Source organism: Dromiciops gliroides, chromosome 3 (genome assembly GCF_019393635.1).
Source record: "Dromiciops gliroides isolate mDroGli1 chromosome 3, mDroGli1.pri, whole genome shotgun sequence".
Taxonomy (NCBI): domain Eukaryota; kingdom Metazoa; phylum Chordata; class Mammalia; order Microbiotheria; family Microbiotheriidae; genus Dromiciops; species Dromiciops gliroides.
This window is the reverse complement of record NC_057863.1, coordinates 260478334-260503999: the sequence shown is the minus strand read 5'-3', so window position 1 is coordinate 260503999 and position 25666 is coordinate 260478334. Positions and strand designations below refer to the sequence as shown.

The window sequence follows — 25666 nt, the reverse complement described above, 5'->3', positions numbered from 1 at the left end:
AATATCCCTTTTTTGTTTAGTTTTGATTTTACAGGCCCAGAGAGACTCAATGAGATTTAATATCAGAGTTTACCAAGTGGTGATATGTGTGGAATTTGTGTGTCAATTTGATTTCTGGGATGATATTTTGAAGGCATTTAGGAGAGAGAAGGCAGAAGCCAAAAGGAGTAGCCATTCTCATTCCCTACTATGTAGGAGAAAAGCCAGCCAGAGTCAAGTGAGGCATAGGATCTCTAGATACCAACTCTCCTGCCCCTTCCTCTATGATTTCATAAGCTTCACTTATAAAGGATGGGAATCAGAGGCTGACAAGTGACCTTTCAATTTCAGGCTAAGACCTCGTAAAGCACTCATGGTGAAACTGTAGAGCAACCAAAAGAAAAAAATGAATTAGTTAGAAGCTAGTATTTCTATTAAGGTGGTAGACTTCTTTTCCTTTTGGGAGAGAGCCAAGCTCAGAAGAGGAAACTAATTCTATCTCAGTAGCTAGAAGCACAAACTACTGGCTTTGTTTCCAAACAAAGGCTTCACTACCCTCCCCTACCTTGCTCACTATTCTTTCATTGATATTTTATCCTCTGTCCTTTTTATATAAAAGAAAATCTTTTATATAAAAGAAAACCTTGTCTAGGGTGATTAATGCTAACATTCATAGAGATTTGGAGAGAGTTTTGGATCTCTGTGGAACAGGAGACATATCCCTACTTTAGCAAGGCTGAGCACAAAGGAAGGGAAATCTGCCACTAACTCTATTTTGAATTTTCAAATGCAATGGAGGCACATTGAAATCATGCCTCTTGGCAAGCACAAGTTTTCATAGACAAGATTATCTATCAGCTATTTATAACACATTTGTGTGTTTGTGTGTAAATACATGGATGTGTGCATATGTATGTATATGCACAGATGTACATACTATTAGTACCAAGAGTGATGTCAATTTGCTGTGTATATATGTGGGCATATAAGTATATATGTATACATACTTAAGTATATACATATACACATAAAGAAATTTGCTATTATTCCTGGTTCAAACTGAGGTTAGATTTTGAGGCAAAAATAAACTAAATTCAAGAAAAGGGAATCTGAATGGGAAACATCCTGCTTCAAGAAAAACTTGCTTTAAATCCCTTATATGTTTTGCAGGTTGAAGGGAGCTTATGCCCAGAGTATGAGCTTAGTGTCCAACCTTGTTCCTTACTTTCCACTGTTCTCATCAAGGTTACTGGGGGATGTCCACAACCTCTACCAACCTCCCTATATATCCCTTATACATGGAAGCCTCCTAATGCTGTGTTACAGGTGTAGCCTGATTACCATGTGTTTTATTATTGTTTTTCTGGTTATCTAATGACCATGATCTCTCCTCTGACCAAACAAAACAAAAACCACCGGAAAATGAAAACTAAGCATGTTGGGTTTTTTCCCCCTAACCCTATAAAAATTCCAGAGGAAGGTCTGATCAAGCATAAATTAGGAATGGAATTAGCAGGTGTAAGGTGATATATGTCTGGCTCATGAAAATGAAAGCAAAATTGGTACAAATTCATATGTGCCTGATCAAAACTCTTTTTTCCTTGGTCATTCCAAAGTTGGTGGCAATGACATTGAAAGATAATTGTAGGGGGTAGCTAGGTGGCTCGGTGGATAAAGCACCAGCCCTGGATTCAGGAGGACCTGAGTTCAAATCTGGCCTCAGACACTTGACATTCACTAGCTGTGTGACCCTGGGCAAGTCACTTAACCCTCATTGCCCTGCAAAAGAAAGAAACAAACAAACAAAGAAGGAAAGAAAGAAAGAAAATTGTAGTCTTTATAAATACAGAAAGTAGAGTGCCAAATTCATTCATTCCATAGGATAAAGTCTATAATTTGGAGTCTCTAAAATCGACTGCTCTTACAGCATATCAACACAAAAGTCTCCAGAAATTCTTAGTCTGTGTACAAAGAAAAGCATATATATATATATATATAGAGAGAGAGAGAGAGAGACACATACATACATACACATATATGTATATACATATATGTGTGTGTATATATATATATATATATATATATATATATATAGAGAGAGAGAGAGAGAGAGAGAGAGAGAGAGAGAGAGAGAGAGAGAGAGAGAGAGCCAGTTTTGTTCCACAATTCATATTTGGGAAGATGGGTATTTTTAAAAACCAATTTTCTTTTTTTTTCTTTTTTTTTTTTTTTAGTGAGGCAATTGGGGTTAAGTGACTTGCCCAGGGTCACACAGCTAGTAAGTGTTAAGTGACTGAGGCCGGATTTGAACTCAGGTACTCTGGACTCCAGGGCCGGTACTCTATCCACTGCGCCACCTAGCTGCCCCAAAACCAATTTTCTTACAACATGGAATGTTAATGATTTAAAACATAAAGACCAACACAAGTAGTTTTTTCTAGTCCCAGAGAGGAAGAACAAAAGCACAATTTTGAAGAAAGGAATTCTAAATGCACAAGCAATTGCAGGCTAAATCAAAGTCATAATCAGAAATGCATGAGGAGAATATGCATAGCACTGCTTTGGGTGGAGCACAAATCAAATCCTCATAGAAATGTCCTTTGGGGAAGGACTGTGCTACTTAAGAAATTTCAGTAGTATGAGAGGTTTGACTTGGCAAAAGATAGTGATGTTCATTAGGTCTCTAGGAAGAAGTAATCACGAAGTAAATATTCATCATTGTACTTTGTATTTCTTTTATGGGTCCTCCCTCCAACAATGCAGATCATAATCCATCCTCACTTCATCCTATGTAATTCTTGAGTGTTCCATAAATCCTCTGCAGGGGGTCCCTCATCTAGCTCTCTTACCATTTCATGGGCATAAATGGGACTTACAGGTTACCCATCAAATTATTCATTACTGTTGTTACATGACTGATTCACCACATTTTTCAATCATATGTTTATTTTATAACACCTTTAAAATCTCTTCTCCTGCACATTTCCTTATTATTAAAGTGCTGCAGTCTAATGATACACACTAGGCATCCATCTCTCCGTTATCATTTGTGTGACTTGCAATTAGAATTCTTTGGAAAGTGGTAATCTAGGCTTTACAACCATACTAGACTAGCACTAGAAAAATAAAAGTATTTAATAGTTGGACCCTTATCACAAGAAGAAATTTGAAGTTATTAAAAGTACTTCAAAAATTTCCAGTGTCAACCCAGGCAAGTCTCTTCCTCTTATTCAATTCTGAGCTCATTTTCTATCTATGGTATCTATCTAAGATATATGTACCAATGAATCACTTCCATGAGCTTTCCATCCATCTGCTTATCATGGGATTGACAATAGGTATTCTTTATTCTCTTGGATTTTCAATTAAGTCCCACTCCAATGCCTCAATGTAACATAGAAATAATCTTAAATTCTTAAAGGTTATGCCAACCAAACAGAAGTTCTGTCAGATTTTACAATGCTAGAAAGAAGTATATTATGGTCCCACAGACAGGCTGTGTCTTCATTCCACAGACCAGTCTAGATAAGTATGAAGAAGCTAATTACTAGCAGACTGGATAGTAGGTGATAAAGGGACTTTTAAAAGCCCCTTATTAAGTTAATAAGTCCCTTAATCAATTTGATAAGATTACAGGGAACTAATATTCATTAGAATGGCACTTCCCATAGAAGTAAACATGTTCCCTGGCACCTTACTGGGAAAACACAGGAAACTCCTCTCATTAGCTCCCAGTGATTGAGGTTACATTCAGGATTACTGCGGAAAGAATCAGAAGGGGCAGATTCTTGTCAGAAAAGCTGTTCCTTCCCTATGATCTGTAAAAGTGAGCTTTGGAATGGCTTAGCCCTCTTTTTCATGCATTCTCGCCTTTGGGCTTCTAGACCAGAGTATACTCAGGGCTAAAAATAAAAGAATTTCCCAACCATCCACAAAAGTAGGAATAGCAATTTGTACCAGAAAAGCATATGACAAGCCTAAGAAGGAAATTCCAGGACCTTCAGTCCTCGGTCACCTTCTTTTACTTTCTGTTTCCTTTTCTGATGACAGGTCAGAGACTGAACTTACCTGAGAATGGACTTGCTATACCCAAGACATGGCACTAGTCAGGACATTAATAAGGACTCTCAAAGAAACACATGACAGAGGTGGACATGTTTATATATGGCCTATTTGTAGAAGTCACTGTTCGCACATGGCCTGTGGTACAATATTCTGAAATTGCATTTTCTCAGCTTTCAGGACCACTTTATGGGTAATCCCAAAATCAAAAGTTACCAAGTAAGTCTAAGAGTTCCTAAATTCCAGTGTTTGGGCACTGGCCTTTTTGAGAGCTAGCCTAATTTTTTGGAGAGAGAAGGGGATACACCACATAACTAATGAGCAAAGCTTATACGTTGCTTAGACGGTACAGGTGTGAGTTGAAAGAGGGTCTCTATCAGCCCCCAAAATATGTTTACTTCTCAGGTAGAATTTAATGGATTTTAATTTTATGTATTTGTTCATTGATTCCTGTGGGTCCTTGGTGCCTTATCCATTTTCCATAGAAGAAAAAATAAACAGTACCAGATGCCCATAGCATATATGAAGTGCCTTTGAGTAAGATGGGGGTCGATTACCACATTTGGAGAAACCAAGACATAACCTATGCTCATTTTACTTTGGAGATACAAAATGGAGTAGGAACAATGAGCCAAAGAAAGAAACTGACACTCCAATCCTAGGGTCAGATCCTTAGAAACAGCAATTTAATATGAGGATGCATGAGCCAAAAGGCCTTGGGGAAACCATGAACCCTGGGTTACAATGGCAATCCATGAAACAAAGAAAAATACTTCCACAAGGACAATAGTATGTGTGGCATAAAGGGAATCATAGGGTGCTAAAAATCAATGGTCTATAAACTGCTAAATGTCAAATTCTTGTCACACTTTATTAACTCTTGTCACAGTGCTTATAATGAGCATTTGTTAAAGGATGGCCAAGAAGTTAACTGCAACTTATATTCTAACAACTATTGCAAAGGATATGAGATAGAGAAGTTCTGCAAAGGGTTAGATAAAAACTTTTAAATTAAATCAATTTAATACTCATTGACTTCAATGAAAAGGTTGGTATAAAGAATGGCAAAACATGTATATATATATATATGTATGTATGTATACATATATATGTATGCTAATAAATTTGGCTCAGTAATAAAATATGAAAGAGGCCAAAGATACATGTACTGCATAGAAACCTAATACCTATATTTCATGAATGCTTTCTTTAAAAAGAAAAGTAAGGAGGTTCTAGCTAGCATCATAGTTAACATCAAATAAGATTTTTAAAAATCACTTTGTATCTCAGCTAATTAGTAGAAGGGATATATCCAGAAACGTATACTCTATTACTTTTTATTGTTGTGACATTTTTTAAAATAAGGGTTTTTTGCTACAGCAAAGTTCTGCTCTACTCTGACTTAATACTGTCATCATAGTGTATGGATGGCAGTGAGTAACAAGGTCCAAATAGAATCACAACAATGAAATTGATCATATTTTAACAACATGAATTATTCCTGAATTTGCAGTCAAGTGACCACCTTAGGGCAAAGGTCAAAATTAGTGCAAAGGTAGAAGGAAGAATAATAATGAAAAAATATTACTTTAAATATATGCAACTTAAAATTCTACCCTCGCCTAATTAAACAACATATTGATAATGAAAAATGGGATGTGGATAAAAAAAGTAAAGACACAAACTATAATAATTTTACATAGAAGTTTTATGGGAGTCGTAAATCATGAGAAAATGGAAAAACCCTGAAAAGTCCTTAGCAAACATTTGACTTACTTGCCAAACAGAGAGATGTGTCAGAAAAGAACATCAGTTTGGAATACAAACTAGTGCTACACACACTGATAACATGATACTATAGGGATTAGGAATTTATTAATTAATATTAATATGAGATAGATATAATAACTGGGCAGCTAGGTAGCACAGTGAATAAAGTGCCTGGCCTGGAGTCAGGAAGACTTATCTTCCTGAGTTCAAATCTGGCCTCAGACACTTATTACCTATGTGACCCTGGGCAAGTCACTTATTCCTGTTTGCCTCAGTTTTCCCATCTGTAAAATTACCTGGACTAGGAAATGGCAAACCATTTCAATATCTCTGCCAAGAAAACCCCAAATGGGGTCATGAAGGATCAGACAGGACTAAAACATCTGAATGATAATAAGATACAATAATGAATATGAGAAAGATATATAAATGAGGTTGTCTACTATATAAAAAAGGTGAGCTAAGAACATAAAGAGATATGATACCTTTACAGAGAATAGGAGGAGGGCACTGCCAGCAGAGTAGCTAAAAGAAGTAGAAGGATCCAGGGCAACAGAGCCTGGAAGCTTCTTTTATGTCTAAGAAGAGTACTGGGCTAGACATATCTATCTACCATATTAAATATCTTTAGCCCAAAGATGTGATTCTAATGTTTAGAGCAAAAGGTACCTCCTTGATCACTGCCTCTCTTAATAACTTTAGTTTATCATGGCCAGTTTAGCCCCTCCCTCCAAATACTAGTTCCTCAAAAAAACATCACAAATAATTAAAGATATCAAACAGAAATTAGAGAAGGTATACAAATTAGATTATATAAAACAATACATGCTATTCCTTGATGAATACTAGCAATATAAATCCATCTGGTTTCAACAAAAACAGGACATGGCAGCATTCTTCAGTCTTTTGTCTTTTTCTTCTGGGCATAAAACAAACTTCTCATTCCAAAAGTTCGATCCCCTCCAATCACTGTTTTCAATATAAATTGAATTCAGAAAAAAAAATCTCCTAGTAGAACTTGGAGAAGACTTAAATTACCATACTAGAAAACCCAGGGAACCTGAAGATTATTTTCACACCTCCCCATACAAAAAAACCTATGCAAATTCAGTGAATAATATTACTGCTGTTACCTTCAGGGTACAATTATTGATGAAACCGAAGATAAACACTTGTTACTGAAAGGCCTCAGACAGTTTGCTGTCCCTCAGGGGTTATGGAGTAAACCTCACAGCAAAAGGTCACCCTACCATCAGTAGTACCTTCAGAACCCTTCAGAAGCACAGAAAACCACCTGCAGCTCATATTCTTATCCTTCCCGTCAGTGAGGTGACCTCATTCCCAAAACTGGCAACTGTTGCTACATACCATGGACTGGGCCTATCTCAGACTAGTTCCCTGGTATTTTAGGTCTGAAATTAGAATGAAAAGAAACTCATAGTCCATCTAAAAATTAACAAAGGGGATTTTACTTAGCCAAAAGCAAAACGACATTCAGAACATGCAAGGGATATTCATCCAGGATATAGGGTTTTTTGTCTGGTTTTTTTGTTTGTTTTTTTTCAGGATATAATTTTGATTCAACTGAGTTGAGTTCTTCTGAGCCAGTGTTGTCATCCTGCTAGTGTGTAGTCAGAATCCTAACAGAAAAGATTTAGCACCTCCATCCTAACTATTTTGTTCCTAGAAGGCCAGAAAGCCATGGCAATATCTCAAGCCTGAAATGGCCCTGAGCCAACAAAATCTCAAGGACAATTTCAATAAATTCAGCCCTAGTCCTTTCCATGAACTTCAGTTCTACATCACTAATTGCCTACTGGACGTTACAAATTAAATGTTCCAAAGGTGTCTCAAATTTAATATGTCAGAAACTGAACACATTATCTTTGTCCCAAAAATATTCCTTTCTTCCTTAACTTCCCTAATTTTGTCAAAGGCTCCCTCCCCCCATTCCTCCAGTCTCCCAGGTTGATAATTTCAGCTTTATCCTTGATTTCTCACTCTCCCTCACCCTACACATCCAATCAATCAACAAATCTTCCCATTTCTACATATATATATATATATATATATATATATATATATATATATATATATATATATATATATATATATATACACATATTACCCATACCTCTTGCATGTGACCCCTTACCTTGGTTTAAGCTATCTTCACCTCTTGTTTAGACTATTACAATGTACTCTTTCTTTTTTGGTGGGGGGTGTGAGGCAATTGGGGTTAAGTGACTTGCCCAGGGTCACACAGCTAGTACATGTCAAGTGTCTGAGGCCAAATTTGAACTCAGGAACTCCTGACTCCAGGGCCGGTGCTCTATCCACTGCACCACCTAGCTGTGCCACCCCCCACAATGTACTCTTTAAATTTTTTTTTTTTTTTGCAGGGCAATGGGGGTTAAGTGACTTACCCCGGGTCACGCAGCTAGCAAGTGTCAAGTGTCTGAGGCCGGATTTGAACTCAGGAACTCCTGAATACAGGGCCAGTGCTTTATCCACTGCGCCACCTAGCTGCCCCCACAATGTACTCTTAATTGGTCTCCTCGGCTCAAGTTTCTTTCCATTCCAGCCCATCCTACATATCACTGACAAAGGTTTTTTCCTTAAACACAGATCTAACCATGTGACTCCCCTACTGAATCAATTCCAGTAACTCCCTGTTGCCTCTGCATCAAATATAAACTCCTCCATTTAGCTTTTTTAAAGTCCTTCCCAACCTGAACCCAACCTTCTTTCCGGCCTCACTAAACACTTCCCCTTTTGCCTTCTGTAATCCAGCCTCACTGGGCTCCTCTCTGCTCTTCACACACAGCATTCCATCTCCTATCTCCATGCCATTTTACTGGCCATCCCAAGTGGCCAGAATGAACTCCCTCTTTACCTCTGCCTCCCAGAGTCCCTTTCTTCCTTTAGGAAACATCTCAAGCACCGTCTTCTGCATAAACCCTTTCTTCATCCACCTACTGCCCTTCCTACCAAGTCACCTTATATTTAATTACTTTGGGCAGTTAGGAAATGTAGTAGATAGAGTGCCCAGACTGGGGTCAGGGAGACTCATCTTCCTGAGTTCAAATCTGGCCTTAGATACTTATTACCTGTGCGACCCTGGGCAAGTCACATAACTGTTTATCTCAGTTTCCTCATCTGTAAAATGAACTGGAGAAGGAAATGGTACTCTAGTATTATTTCTAGTACCAAGAAAACTCCAAATGGGGTCACAAAGTGTGGAGACATGACTGAACAACAACAAAATATATTTTTCTTTATTTACTTTATATTTATTTTTTATATATTTATATGTCTACCTTTAATCCCTTTTGAATTATACTTTTTTGGTGTTTTTTGGGTTTTTTTTGCAGGCAATGGGGGTTAAGTGACTTGCCCAGGGTCACATAGCTAGTAAGTGTCAAGTGTCTGAGGCCGGATTTGAACTCAGGTTCTCCTGAATCCAGGGTCAGTGCTCTATCCACTGCGCCACCTAGCTGCCCCTTGAATTATACTTTTGAAGCATTTTTATAAGAGATACAGAACTTGGATTTTGTTTTCAATATTTTTATACTGGAACCTTAAGCTAAATTCTTAGTTAATGAGATGTTTTTCAACACACACAAGAAATGAAAAATAATCTTAACATGGCCATTTGCCATTCCATCTGCACATTTTCCCTGTTGCTTCTTTCTTTCATAGAATTCCTCTTGACTTGTGAAACAAAGAATTTTTCATGCTGTTACCAGATGATCCTGTATTTTGCTAAACTTTTACACAAAACTACTAGATTCATAGACTCTTATATCATGAAAACAAAGAGTTGAAAGGGACCTCTAAAACTTCATCTAACTCTATCTTCTGCTTCTGGTTAGTCTTCACCTAAAACATTCTAGAAATATTTAAGAAATATTTAGCTTCATAGGAAAGCTTGCCAGGGAAGAAGATTCTAAACTTGCCTTAATAACTTTTGTAATTAATATATCATATGAATGTTATATTACTGAGATTTGACAGGCTAGGACTCATATTTGGACTATGACTCAGGAAAGGTATAATTTATTTAAAAGGATTTATTAAAATTGGCAAAACTGGGAACATGGTAGCATTGTCTAATAAAATAGTAGGCTAACTCTCCAAACACACACACACTAGCAGGTAGAGTACCCAGAAAACAGTTGTCTAATTCTCCCCTCATGATTTTAGGGATGATTCTAAGGAGTTGTGTCATTCTAGAGCCCCATTCTGTGTTCTCCCTCAAAAATTGATCAACTTGCAAAAAAAAAAATTGATCAACTAGTTGAAATGAATTAGATTTTATAAAGGGGAATTTACTGAGAAGATAAAGCAAGAACAGTAGTTACAGAACAAGCAATCTCCCCAAACAAGAGGGGCTCACTCTCCCCTTGTACGCACACACACACACACACACACACACACACACACACACACACACACACACATAGAGTCTTTGAGGAGAAGGGGTTCAAACCCAAAGCATCATATTGTAAGGCACACTTGGGAATCACATAGAGCTTAGATGTATTTCCCAGCTCCTGGCTTGGGAAGTCCTTTTCTCTTGTCCAAAAAGTCCCCACAAAGTTGGCTTCAGAGAGTACCATTCACAATGAATGATTTGTACCAGGTCCTTCCAGGACTTAGTATCTTAACTTGGAATCAGTCCTCTTCTGGACCAGATGCAAATTGCCCTTCAGGGATGGTTCCTAACTCGCTTCAGCTAATGCTGAAACAAACTCTGGCGGTCCTTACTCCTTATTGCTGAGTGAATTTCTAATGGCTCCTTTGACCTGTCAAAGCTCACAAGACCAAAACTTGATGCATTGTCTCTCCACATAATTATTCACTTAGTATCAGGAATGAATAAGAACAAAAAAAAGCTGGCATGATGCCCTTAGGGATACTCAGGAACAGCCCAGTAGGAGATAGTATATCTGCCTACTTGGTGGCTCTGTGGTTCACAGTAATCCTCCCCAGCTTCTAGAAAAGAGACAGACAGATCATCTACTCACGCCATATTTAGTTCTAGCTCAGTCTCTACTGAGTCATTAATATATAGCAATAAGTTGTGGTTCTCTCCCAAATCCAGGTAGGCAACATGTGCCTCTCAGAGGGTACCTTGAAGTGTTTGGGGAGATATCTACTGCTGTCTGCTCAACCTCTCTATTGTGTTCCTCTTCCTCAACAGTTATAGTCCAGTGACAAGCATCCTAGTTTCATTTAACTACCAAATATGAATTAGCTTTTACAAAGTGACATTCAGATATAGAAAATACAAAGTATGGACATTTCCTCCAACCTCAGGGTGTTCTCAGTCTCTTGGGGTCAAACCAAAACTTAGTTAAATTCCTACACAGCACTGGTCCCACCAAGTTCACATCCAGATGCAGCATGAATACTAGATGATTTGAACTTCAGTTGGACTGGGTCCTGAAGGTTACTCCTTCCTCCTTGCTCCATTGATTCTGGGCCAACTACAAAATCTTGCCTGAACTCTGACTCCTGGTTCCTGTGGCTTATTCTCCTGACCTCCAGATTAATTTCCTTCACTTAAAGTGAAAAAGAACATATGCAGAAGCCAAGGACCAGGGCTTTTTACAAGGGCACAGAGCCTCAGAGTGAAAGCCCCCAGGCAGCATTTTTTCTCACCAGGCACCACAAGTGAAGGAGACACAATTCCTCTAAAAGCATAGATAAAAAGAATGAGATGAAGAAAGATGGTGGAGACCAACTAAAGCCTTTTGTATGCCACTGAAGCCACTAAAAGAGCCCTATTCATTACATGGTTAGTTGCCTCATTCCCCCCCAAAAGGCATCATAAATGATGAAATAGTATCAATACTTAATATAAACATGAGAGGAAGCATGATGTAGTTAGTAGACAGAGATCTGACTTAAAGTCAAGAGATTGGATTCAAGTCCCACTTCTGACACATATTGAATGTATAACTGTGGGGAAGTCATTTAACTTCTCAATGCTTTAAACCAGGGCTTTTTAAACTTTTCCTACTTTTTCGCCAGGGTAATTTTTATACACTCTCAGGCATATAGATATATAAAATAGGTATATATAACCTTTTACTGTTGCCAAATTTTTCACAACCCCCACATTCAGTTATGTGACCCCATATGGGGATTATAATAATAACATGACCCACAGTTTAAGAAGCTAAGCTTTAGACAGCACTCTGACTTTAAGCTGCCAAGACAATCTTCATTAATTAGTAAAGGGAGTTTCTTCACCCAGGACTTACCCATAGCAAAGAAATTGCCGGTCCAGACTTGATTATCTTTATTCCATTGAGGAAAAAATTAAAGGCAAAAAAATCTTGTTGATTGGAAAACTAAACACCATTTTTAAATCCATTAAAATCAATAAGTTGTTAACTAATATTAGAAAGATGAAAATCAAATTATTATAAGCCAATGAAATTATTATAAGCTATTTTTGTCTAATTATATGAAAACGCAGGCAACAAATGAAACAGAAACAATTAACTCCAGTATTACATAAATTATCTGTAAAAATATAGAGAGAGGGGATTCTACCAAACTCATCATATGAGATAAATATCATTTGTCCTGTTGACCAAACTAGGGAGAGACAAAGTAGAGAAAGAAAACAGTAGGCAAATGTCTTCTATATTAATTTTAAATATTTATTAAAATATTAGCAAAAAACCCTATAGGAATATATTTAATGCATTATGACCAGATTCTTCTTTTATCAGGAATTCAAGGTTGTTTCACTACTTCAAAAAAAACCTTTAAATATAATAGACCATATTAATAACAAAAACAATAAAAACCACATAGCTATCTTCAAGTAATAGAGGTTTATATACCCATTCACAGGAACATTTGTATCATATTGGCACAAAGGGAAAGTAGATGAATATATTTATACATACTAACAGGTGCTCTTACTCATTTTCACTGTATATATGAGAGCAGCTCCTAAGTTCCAGTCTTGAGTAATTTGTATCCCAAAACATTTATACAAATCATTGCTTGGCCAGATTTCCCAATCACCTTGCATACCTGGTGGTGAGTGATCACCTCCTCGCTCTGGCTAATAATACCAGTAGTCTAATCCCTATATGGATGTATGCTGGTATGTCTATGATCTGGTGTCATATTCATACCCTCTCTCTGGTTTCAAAGCCATACCTAGGGATTCCAGTCAGTAAGAACAAAAGCTGAAGAGCATTTGCTATTATATATACCATCTCATTAGATGGCTTATAAAGCATGGTCATTCTTTTTAAATATCTTGTTTATATTGTAACATAAAAAGAAACTTAGGCAGTACTTTTATATTAGTAAGGCCCTAAACTACCTATCTCTTTGACACCTTGAATATGTGGACAATGCAAGGGAAATTTATACCACCTTCAAAGAAGAGATTGTTGAAAAAAGTAGTATACGAGTGTCTGAAGTGTTGCCAGGTAAAGGAAGGTTTAGACTTGCCCTATTTGGCCTCAGAGGATAGAACTAAGCTATGTGAAAGTTTCAAGAGGCAGCCTTGATGTCAGGAAAAACTTGGTAACAATTAGAACTATCCAAAAGTGGAATGGGCTATCCCAAGAGGTAATAAGTTTTCACTCACTAGAAGTCTTCAGGCAGAAATCAAATGATCACTTTCATTGATGTTGTAATACAGGTGCTTGATCAAGGAACAAGAATTTGCTTGTTCTAGATGTCCTAGAAGTCCTCTGAAGTCCCTCCCCATTCTTAGACTCTATAATGAGTCAACATGTCATAGTAACAATTCCTTTCTCAATTTCCTTTCAGATGCTAAGCTGTTTAGAACACATGTACCATGATCTTGGTCTAGTCAAAGATTTTAATATCAACCCTATCACGCTGAAGAGGTGGCTGGTAATTATTAAGTATATAACTTGTCCCTTGTTTGGAATTACAAATGTTTTGATTCCCCAGATATGTCTCTAACAAAACCAGGCTTCCTAAAAATGAAGAGTGTCCTCAGAAGTGTTATGTTGTAAACTAGGTTCCTTGTTCAAAGATTTTTAACTCTCCGCCAAGCTGGGATAGAATTTATAATAAGAATAGAAACAGTTATAGAGCTCTACAAATTAGTAGAGGCAAAGATAGTTCATCTAGTAAATCCAACTTGCAAAGTTATTTTCCTAATGTGAAGGCCTCAAAAATTCAAGATCTGAGGAAAATCTTGGGATCTAGAAGCTCAAAGAAAGTCTTGGGACCGTAGAGATGAGGCAGAAGTATGTTTGTGTGTATGTATGTATGTATGTATGTATGTATGTATGTATGTATGTATGTGTGTGTGTATGTAATGCTTCTAATTCCGAGTTGGTTAAAAATGGAATTAATTTACAACTTCTATTCAAGATCACCAGAGACAATATGGTATAATGAAGAGAGCCTTTGGGGGTCAGAAAGTCCTGAGTTCTACTTCTGACACATACTATAAAACCTTAGTAATTCCCTTACTTTCTCAGTTCCCCTCAAGACTACAAATTTCAAAAAATTGCTGTTTATCACTGGTAGCATGAGTGTCTTCACCAGGAATTCTCTTCCTCAATGAAATTGCAGGTTCAGACAAAAAAAGAAACAATTAAAACACAACTGAACCGGGGCAGCTAGGTGGCGCAGTGGATAGAGCACTGGCCCTGGAGTCAGGAGTACCTGAGTTCAAATCCGGCCTCAGACACTTAACACTTACTAGCTATGTGACCCTGGGCAAGTCACTTAACCCCAATTGCCTCACTTAAAAAAAGAAAAAAAGAAAAAAAAAGAAAAGAAAAAATACAACTGAACCAGCTACAAAAGATAGAAATGAGTGGGACAACTCCTAAAGCCTATTTTTACTATAAATAAAAAATATTCCTTATATCTTAAACTCCATATATGATGAATTTAAAGAAAATGAAATCAAAGAAAATGTATAAAGATAAGTAAAGTGCAATAATGTGTTCTAATGGCCCTTGCCTTAAAAGGTCCAAGTTCTATTCCCTGTTTTATTGCTGACAATACATGTCTCATGAAAGGTAATTTCACTTTAAATCCCCTATATGTCAAAAAGGAAATCTTGCTTCGGGGGGGATTTATCAGGTCACTTCAGTATCTTCAGAGATATGCATCTAATATGAATAAAAGGTATTATTATTGTTGTTGTTGTTATTAAACAAGAAGTGGAAGGGATTAAGAAAGAAAAAGAACAACAAACTCAGGTTACAGTTAGAAATGGAGAAGGAAGATAGAATTCTAACCAATCTTCCTCAGCTTAGAAAAGCATAAGTGGCTAATAGTGCCAAAAATTCAGCTCATATATATATATTTTTTGGCAGCTCTGCATCCATGACAACTATAGAAACAACCCCTTTCATAACTTTCGACACTGCTTCTGTGTGACCCAGATGATGTATTGCATGATATCTCTCTGCTTTCTCCAGGTAGGTTCTTCTTCTGCCTCCTCTAAAAACATATATTTCCTTCCTCTTTCAGTCTTGGCACTCATCACAGCCTTACAATGCTGTGAAAGGAATGAAAACAAGATACAGATTTTATCTGGGGAAAGTAGTTTTCTTCTTTGGGCAAAAGAAAAGGTGAACACTCTGTTAGCAGCCCCAGGCTGACATGGATAGCTACCTCCAAATTTACCAAGAAATAACTAAAATTAGAGTTTCCAAGTCATTAATGTCATATTCTGTTCTTTTCTTCATCCTCCTAAATGTTGTTTCAATGAATCTCAGTGGTCCAAACAAGACCCCCTTTCTCTACTATTCATATCTACCCACCTTGCCCTGGAATCAAGACGTTAACATCTACCTCACATCTTGCAGCTTCCAGATTCTGTAAGCTCTAGGCCCTGCTACAATGCCAGCACCACAGACAAGCTCTTCCTCTTTACCCTCATTCATCATACCACCAGTTTCCCAGCTTCCTTCAATCTTGCCCCAAGGCCATCTTCAAAGCAGGACTCAGGGCCACAAAGCCAGGGACAATTGGCCTCCATGACCTCCTGGGGGTCTTCTACCTCTAGAATAAAAGCCCTTTCTCCATTCCCACACACACATACCTCTAGGACCTTCTCCAGTACAAGGTACCACTGCCTCCTGAATCTTTCCTACTGAATTGTGGGTCTCCTGGGGGCTCATTGCATTTAGCATCACCACCTGCTACTAGGTCTACCTCAGGGAGACTTCAAATAGTTTCGTTACCTGCCTCCTTCAATGCAGGGCTTCTCTCTAATCACTTTTACTCTAGCTGGACAAACTTCTTAATAGTTAGCATGATCCAACTTCCCTTCCCAATAATTCTGAACCCTCAGATGGTGATATACAAACACTATTCTCCTTCTCTGGCTACCCCAACCCTACTCACTCATGTTCCACTTTTGATCTGAGTGCCCTGTTTGTCCTCTGATATCCCTGCTCCAAAATGAACAAACTTCTTTTCAATTTAAATTTCTTCCTTTGTCATTCCTTCCATTTTCCCAATCTTAATTCTTTGCTGAATTGGCCCAACACTACACTGTCCTCTACTCTTTTTTTTTTTTTTTTAGTGAGGCAATTGGGGTTAAGTGACTTGCCCAGGGTCACACAGCTAGTAAGTATTAAGTGTCTGAGGCCGGATTTGAACTCGGGTACTCCTGACTCCAGGGCCGGTGCTCTATCCACTGCGCCACCTAGCCACCCCTTGTCCTCTACTCTTAAACCCTTTGTTCCCTTGTCTTATCACAAATAATGCCTTGCTAAACCCTAACCCTGAATTATTTCCACCATCTGCCTCTTTTTCTGCTATTTACATCCTTCTGAATGAAAGAAGCCAGGGGTTTAATATCATGGGGATGGGGAAAGTAGGAGGGGAGAGAGTATGCTAATCATTAAGGAATGAGTGTAGAGACTGAGTAACAAAGAAATCCACCGAATGAAGGCAGGGGACTAGAAAGGTTCAAGGTCAAAGTTTTGTCAGTAGAGCTCTCAACTGTCCTACATGCTACATTGCTATGAATTGGGGAGAATCTGAAGGTTTTGTGGCCCTTTTTGGCAAGGTAGTTTGTTCCAGCCCCTCCTTAACAGCAGGACCTAGGTGAGTTGTGCCCTCTGGCCAGTGCAGAGATCTAGTGAAAAGATGGTTTGTCATAGTCTGAAATCCCTGTAAGCCTAGCCAAGAGGCACAAGGTGGCTGATCCCTATCTGGAAACCTAGTGAAGGGAAGTTTGTCCTAAACCCTATTTACTAATTTCAAACAGGACCTGGCCATATTGTGAGGCTTACAAGACTATTGTAAAATGGGGAAGTACACCAAGTATGTAGCTAGGTAGTATAGATAGAGCGCTAGGCCTTGAGTCAGGAAGACCTGAATGTCTGACCTCAGACACTCTCTAGATGTGTGACCCTAGGCAAGTCACTTCACCTCTATTTTCCTCATTTTCCTCATCTGTAAAATGGAGATAATAATAGCACCTACCTTTCAGGGTTGTTGTGAGGATCAAATGAAATAATAATTGTAAAGTACTTGGCACATAGTAAGAACTATTTGAATGTCATCATTATTATTACTTTCCATTAACAATCAGCTAGTAGACACAATTAGCTGTTAGCAAAAACATTTACTAAGATGGAATAGTAATAACAGCAGTTACAAAACATTCCCACTCCACCTCTACCCCAAACTCCATAACCCTGCCCCCACCATAACCCTGGGGGGCACATCCCCCTGAAAATATATACAGCGTCCATGGGAACAATAGGTACAATCTTCTACAATGATAGTGAGGCACAGAGAGAACACAAATGGCCAAGGTTACTCCCTCCTTTGGTACTTGGAGGTGTCAGAGTCCTCTCCTTATGTCTTTTTTGGGCTCACCATGAGTCCAAAGCCAGATTTCTAATAGGTTGACCTTTGACCCCACATCACCCTTTTGGACTCAGAAATAAGTGTTAATACTTCATAAAGAGGTCAACAGGTGTCAGAGCCTTCATCATATGTGATTGTATCAATTCTATCAACTAAATCAGACCTGCTTTCCCTGACCCAAACACAAAAATGAAACGGACCTCAGCTGAGGATTTACATACATACCAAAAAAATGAGGCCATTTGCCAAGAAACTCCTCCCTTTCTTACCCTGCTTATTTCATATCATTCAAATATCTTCCTCCCACCCCTACTATCTCCTCTTTTCCACCAGTTTCAGATGAAACAGTGATTCTTTTCTTTGTCAGGGTCAACCCCAGTGAATGAACTCAATAATTTTAGTGAACTATGAGGCAAAGTCATCAGCAGAGATGCTGGTACCTCTCTAAGCAGAGAGCAGAGACATAGGAAGCTTAAGGAAAGATGTGAATGGCTGTTGTAAGTATGACAGGGAATCAGCTATGTACTAGGGGCATTCAATATGTATACATGACCAAGATTACAGAAGATCTGCGGTCCACCACACACCCTTGTTGATCACTCCTCAGCCTGCTACTTGCCTAGTTCTTATATTTAATATTATCATCCTGAATTCTACAGTAATCTAGGGGAATGTTTTGAACTTTATTAATTAATAAAATCACAATCTCTTCCTCATTAATTAATGTTACCTCTAATCCCCACCCCAGTTCATTAGATATTATTTATTACATAACTAAAGAAACCTTCTTTTCTAACAGTAGTTACTCATCTACATATATACACATATATTAATCCCTTCATCATCTATGATTAAATTAATATTAATAATAAAAAACTACATTTGCTAGATGGGAAAGATCAGAGCCAGAGTCATATCAAATCTTTACTATAGTTACTCTGGACCCCACTTCTAGAAACATAGTTACACAATTCAGTTTGCTCTACATACTGATTAAAGTCTCTCAAGATTCCCCTTCATAAGAGTTGAATTCATTCTCTTAGAAAAGAGTTATGATAGTCCTTTTTCTTTGTCTTTTCTTCAGACATCACAGGAAGCAATCTTTCAGAATACACTGTAAACCATCAGTTCTTCATAGACCTTTCTTCACCTATAGCTGTTAAGACAGTTTTCACAAGAAATAAGTTTCACCTTACCTTTCTGTTTTTTCTACAGTTAATGTAATAGATTCTATAGCAAAGTTAAAACACATCCTCTCTGACTGCAAAGGATGAAGAGCATCAAAATAAGACATAGTAAGATCACTCCCAACTGCCAGCACACACTGCCTTTTCTGCAGCATTACATTTGGCTCTTAAAGATTCAGTGTGTACAGTCTGTGAGAGAGCATAGTGAAACAGGTGTTATATTTAAGTAAATACAAAGAATATGCAAATCAGTTTCAAGAGACAAGGAACGGGACAGCTAGGTGGCGCAGTGGATAGAGCACTGGCCCTGGAGTCAGGAGGACCTGAGTTCAAATGTGATCTCAGATACTTAACAATTACTAGCTGTGTAACCCTAGGCAAGTCACTTAACCCCAATTGCCTCACCAAAAAAAAAAAAAGAGAGAGAGAGAGAGACAAGGAACCCTGATAACTGTGGCGGTAGGGGAAACATTAAGAAAGACCTTATGCAGGAGATAGCACCTCCTAGGTATGTAATGAAGGAAGTTGGGAATTCTAAGGAGTCAAGGTAAGAAAGGAGTGCGTTCCAAGTATGTGGGACTGGGGGCAGCTAGGTGGTACAGTGGATAGAGCACTGGCCCTGGATTCAGGAGGACCTGAGTTCAAATCTGGCCTCAGACACTTGACACTAGCTATGTGACCCTGGGCAAGTCACTTAACCCCCATTGCCCTGCCAAAAACAAAAACCAAAAAAACAAACCAAGGTTGTGGGACTAATCATCCACTTCCAATCAAATATTAATAATGGCTCCATCTGTGAAGTGAATGTAAAAGGCTGAATCACTATATAATATTGCATTTTTTTCTATTTCAGGAAAAGTTTTCTCAAATGGATATTTTAGTTCTAATGACTGCAGCTGTTTGTCATGATCTGGATCACCCAGGATACAATAATACGTATGTTCATAATTTTTTTTTTGAGATCTTTATTTTAAAGGACAAACTAGCAAGCAACAGAAAAATTATTCATTATATCAAACAATCATCTGATATTCATGACAATTTAAAGTTGTAGCTGTAAGATAAGTCTTTCTCCTTTTTTTTCACTTTTTTTTTTCACTTGACATAAAATTTTAATGAGAGGGCTCATGTCTTTTCTTATGTATCTTATCATCCATGCCATGATTGTCCAGTTTGAGATGTTTGAAAAAACAGAAGTTAAGTTCCTTAAAGGTATTTTGGTCATGATTTCATTTATGAGAATATTCCCTTATAATCTTTTCATGTTGTCCAACATAATCATAGTTTCTCATAAATAGAGGATGTACTCTCCTCCTTAGAGGAAATTTGCCAAATTTACATCCTTTCTTTGCATATTCACACTCAGCAACATCTGCTCAGTTGAATATGAAGCACTATGGAACAATGAAAACAACACTGATTCTAAACTCAGAAGACCTAGGCTCAAATTTCACCTCTGATTACCTGTGTGAATTTAAGTAAATAACTAATGTTCCCTCAGTTTGCTCTGATGCCTCTAAGTTCTATTTTTTATTTAATTGACAATGCAAATAAAGAAATTGAGGTGATTGAATAGCTTTTAAAGTCCCTTTTAGATCTATGATCCCATGAAATGGTAAATAAATTTTAAAATTTTTGACTTGAAAATTCTGGTTTTATTTATTAAATAATTGGGTTTTTTAATATGTTGAAAATGTTAGTTTTTTTGTAAGACCTTGGGATGGAATACATTTTTCTCAAAACTCAGTATTGGGACAGCTAGGTGGCGCAGGGGGCAGCTAGGTGGCGCAGTGGATAGTCAGGAGTACCTGGGTTCAAATCCAGCCTCAGAGACTTAACACTTACTAGCTGTGTGACCCTGGGCAAGTCACTTAACCCCCATTGCCCGGCAAAAAAAAAAACAAAACCAAACTCAGTATCAACAGACTATGACCAATCCCTAACTATATATTTACATATCTCATATATGTTTATATATGTGTGGATAATAGGAGAGGTAGAAACATTGTGAGAGCTAGAGCAAGTTCAAAAATATATAATAAGGGATAAAGTAATGAGATTGAGTTCAGAACCCACTCATGGCCATAGGCTTCTTTGCTTTGCTTTATGGTTATACTTGACACATACAATTTCTATCTAACTTTCCCTCTATTAGATTTTATGTTCTTCAAGAGCAACTACATAGTTTTCATCTTTGTCTTCTCATTGACAGTGCTTTGCATGTAGTAGCTGCTAAAAAAAAAGTTTGCTAAACAAAATTTAATTGAATGTGTGGAAAATTCTACTCCAAAGAAAGTAATTACAAGGCTTGAATGTTTTATATATTGAAATTCTCACTTTGTATGTAGACTGTAGTACAAAATACAATTGACTTAAGAAATAAAAGTCCTGGGTTCAAGTTACATCTCTCCCATGCAACACTCTTGACCTTCTCTGAACCCTAATATCATCTCTAAAATGGGGACAGTAAAATAGGGAAGCCACTTACTTAACAGTGTTGTTACATCGATAAAATAAGATTAAATAATATGTAAACATAATATTATTAAGATAGCAATAGAGGGGCAGCTAGGTGGCGCAGTGGATAGAGCACCGGCCCTGGAGTCAGGAGTACCTGAGTTCAAATCCGGCCTCAGACACTTAACACTTACTAGCTATGTGACTCTGGACAAGCCACTTAACCCCAATTGCCTCACTAAAAAAAAAAAAAAAAAGATAGCAATAGATTTTTGTTGTCACAATATGTATAATACGTTTCTGGGTAGGATGTATCTATGTAAACTGTATGTGGGACTTAGACTTCTCACTCTCCTCTTGATATCAGTTACCAGATTAATGCGCGCACAGAGCTTGCAATACGCTACAATGACATTTCACCTTTGGAGAACCATCACTGTGCAGTGGCTTTCCAAATCATTTCCCAGCCTGAATGCAATATTTTCTCCAATGTAGCACCAGAAGACTTCAAAAAGATAAGGCAGGTTTGTAAATGGGGACCCAATAACTACAATATCTAGACTATGGGAGCAGAGGAAACTTTTCTATAACATTTTCTTTTTTTGTTAATTATCAAAACTTTATTATTTTTTCTTTTTAAAATTTAATTTAATATTTCATTTCCCCCCTTACATGTAAAAACAATTTTAGCATTAGTCTTTTTAATTTGAATTCCAAATTCTCTCTTTTCCCCTCTCATTGAGAAAGAAAGCAATTTAATATAGGTTATACATGTACACTCAAGCAAAACCTATTTCCATGTTAGCCATGTAAAGAGAAAAGAAAAAGAAAGTAAAGAAAATGTATGCTTTGATTTGCATTGACTCCATTAGTTTTTTGTCTGGAGATGGATAGCATTTCTTATAAGTCCTTCATAATTGTCTTGGATCACTGTATTGCTGTTATTCATAGTTGATCATCATACAATATTGCTGTTACTATATATAATGTTTTCCTGGTTCTGCTCAATTCACTTTGTATCAGTTCATGTTAAGTCAAGGTTTTTCTGAAATATGCCTGCTCATCATTTTTTTTACAACACAATAGTATTCCCTCACAATCAAATACAACAACTTGTTCAGTCATTCCCCAATTGATGGACATCCCCTCAATTTGTTATTCTTTGCCACCTCATAAAAAGTTGTTATAAATATTTTTGTACATATAGGTCCTTTTCTATTTTGTTTTTTATCTCTTTGGGCTATAGACCTAGGAGTGGTATTGCTTGGTCAAAGTGTAGATATGATTTTATTACTTTGTGCATAGATCCAAATTGTTCCTCAGAATGGTTGAGGCAGTATATAACTTCTCTAATCAATAGTGATTTGGAGAATTTTTTCATATGACTATAGATAGCTTTGGTTACTTTGTCTGAAAACTGTCTGTTCATACCCTTTGACCATTTATCAACTAAGGAATGTCTCTTATTTCTATACATTTGACTCAGTTCTCTATATATTTAAGGAATGAGGTTTTCATCAGAGAAACTTGCTATAAAACTTTTTTCATAGTTATAATTACTATGTATTTCTCTTCATCCTATTTTCCCCCATTTATCCTACTCTCTCCTTTCAACCTGTCCATTCTCAAAAGTGTTTTGCTTCTGAATTTTACCTACTCCAATCTGCCCTCCTTTCTATTAGCCCTACCCCACCCCTTACCCCCTTCCTCTCCTATTTTCCTGTAGGATAATATAGATAGATTTCTATACCCAAATTAGTGTGTATGTTATTCCCTCTTTGAGTCAATTCCAATGAGAATAAGATTCAAGTGTTCCCCACCACCTCTCCCATCTTTCCCTCCACTTGTTTTTTTGTGTATGTTTGGTTTTGTTTTGTGGGGCAGTGAGGGCTAAATGACTTGCCCAGGGTCACACAGCTAGTAAGTGTCAAGTGTCTGAGCTTAGATTTGAACTCAGGTCCTCCTTTATCCACCGCACCACCTAGCTTCCCCCTTTCCCTCCACTTGTAAAAACTCTCTAGCACCTCTTTTATGTGAGATAATTTATCCCATTCTACCTCTTTCCCCTTTCCCCAGTGTATTCTTCTTTCTTACCCCTTAATTTTGTTTGCTTGTTTTTAGATAATCATCCCATCATATTCAACTAACACCTGTGCTTTCTATGTATACTTCATCTAACTGCCCTAATAATGAGAAACTATTTAGGAGTTACAAATATTTTTCCATGTAGGAATATAAATAGTTTAACCTTATTGAATCCTTTATGATTTTTCTTTCCTGTTTTCCTTTTTATGCTTTTCTTGAGTCCTGTATTAGCAAGTCAAATTTTCTATTCAGCTCTGGGTTTTTTTCATAAAGAATGCTTGAATATCCATTTCCCCTCCCCCTGAAACATTACACTCATTTTTGCTGGGTAGGTGATTCCTGGTCGTAATCCTAGCTCTTTTGGCCTCCAAAATATCATATTCTAAGCTCTCTGGTCCTTTAATGCAAACACTGCTAAATCTTGTGTTATCCTGACTGTGGCTCCATGATATTTAAATTGTTTCTTTCTGTCTGCTTGCAATATTTTCTCCTTGACCTGGGAGCTCTGGAATTTGGCTATAATGCTCCTGGAGGTTTTCATTTGGGGAGCTTTTTTAGGAAATGGTTGATAGATTATTTCCATTTCTATTTTTCCCTCTGGTTCTAGATTATCAGGACAGTTTTCTTTGATTGTTTCTTGAAAGGTGATATCTAAGCTCTTTTTTTATCATAAGCTTTCAGATAGTTCAATAATTCTTAAATTATCTCTCCTGGATCTATCTTCCAGGTCAGTTGTTTAACCGATGAGATATTTCACATTTTCTTCTTCTTTTTTTTCATTCTTTTGATTTTGTTGGATTGTTTCTTGATGTCTCATAAAGTCATTAGCTTCCACTTGCCCAATTCTAATGTTTAAGGAATTATTTTCTTCAGGGAGATTTTGTATCTCCTCTTCCATTTGACCAATTCTGCTTTTCAAGGCATTTTTCCCTTCACTGGATTTTTGTGCCTCTTATACCAATTGGCCTACTCTGTTTTTTTAAGGTGTTATTTTCTTCAGTATTTTTGTGCCTCCTTTACTAAGCTATTTACTCTTTTTTCATTATTTTCTTGCATTACTTACATTTTTCTTCCCAATTTCTCCTCTACCTTTCTTTACTTGATTTTTAAAATCCTTTTTGAACTCTTCCATGGCCTGGGACCAATATTTTTCTTTGAGGCTTTGGATGTAGCAATTTTTACTTCATTGTCTTCTGAATTTGTGTTTTGAACTTCCCTATCACCATAGTAACTTTCTAAGTCAGAATCTTTTTCTAGCCTATTTCTTGACTTTTAATTCTATGCTAAAGTAGGGTTCTGCTTATGGAGTAGAAAGAGTACTGTCCCAAGCTTCAGGTCTTTTGTGCAATTGTTTTCAGAGGTAATTCTGAGAACCTTTCAGTTTTCAATTCTTCCAAGGTGGTATGATCTAGAGAGAGGTGTGTTTACTACTCTCCTGTCCTGTGCATTCTGTTAGTGACCACAAACACTCTTTTCAACCCTGAAACTGTGAAAACGGTCACAGATCTTGTCGCCACAGCAAGCTCTAGTGTGCTAGTGATCCAGCTCACCCTGGGACTGAGACCCAGGACTGTAACCCAGATCTGAGTATGAGCAATGCAACAGAGTCCTGCCCCCAGTGCCAGCAAAGGAACCCCTTTAATTTCTTTCTGACCAGTTGTCTGACCCTCTTACCATCTGTGGGCTGAAAGGTCTGGAAACCAACACTGCCACTACTGATTCAGTCACACACACACATACACACACACACACACACACACACACACACACACACACACACACACACACACACACACCTCAAGGCCTACCATTGATTGGCTGAGGTACAGCCTATGCTAGACTTCTCTCTAATCTCACCCCAATGCAATAGACTTTTCCTGCCAACCTTCTAAGTTGTCTTGAGATGGAAAATTGCTTTACTCCATTATTTTATGTGTTCTGCTGCTCCAGAATTTGTCTAGGGCCATTATTTAAAGTTGTTTGGAGGGATTTGGGGAAGAGTGACTTCCTGCCTTTTCTATGCTATCTTATGCCCCACTTTATGACATTTTCATAGCTGCCTGATCAATGCTCAATTGTCACTTGCCCTAGATTTAAAGAGAAAGTAATCAAATTAGGATTATTTAAGTACAAACAATGGGTAAAATTAGAAGAATGTGGGTATCACTGGGATGAAAAATGGGCATAGAAATGACACTGTTATGGCCACTGTTCATAGCATAAAGATGCCCAGAACTGACTGGCTGAGCAGAAAATAAAGGAAA

General features: G+C 37.5%; 1 protein-coding gene across 2 annotated transcripts in view; it reads left to right on the top strand.

Annotated features, from left to right (window-relative positions):
- Positions 1 to 25666, top strand: part of PDE9A (phosphodiesterase 9A) — a 171630-nt gene that overhangs the window by 128901 nt on the left and 17063 nt on the right. For both annotated transcript variants that reach the window (XM_043995793.1, XM_043995794.1), the window contains 4 exons: positions 13624 to 13710; positions 15159 to 15263; positions 19714 to 19796; positions 21685 to 21841. In XM_043995793.1, the coding sequence (XP_043851728.1) occupies positions 13624 to 13710; positions 15159 to 15263; positions 19714 to 19796; positions 21685 to 21841 (432 nt within the window). The remainder of the gene's footprint in view (positions 1 to 13623; positions 13711 to 15158; positions 15264 to 19713; positions 19797 to 21684; positions 21842 to 25666) is intronic.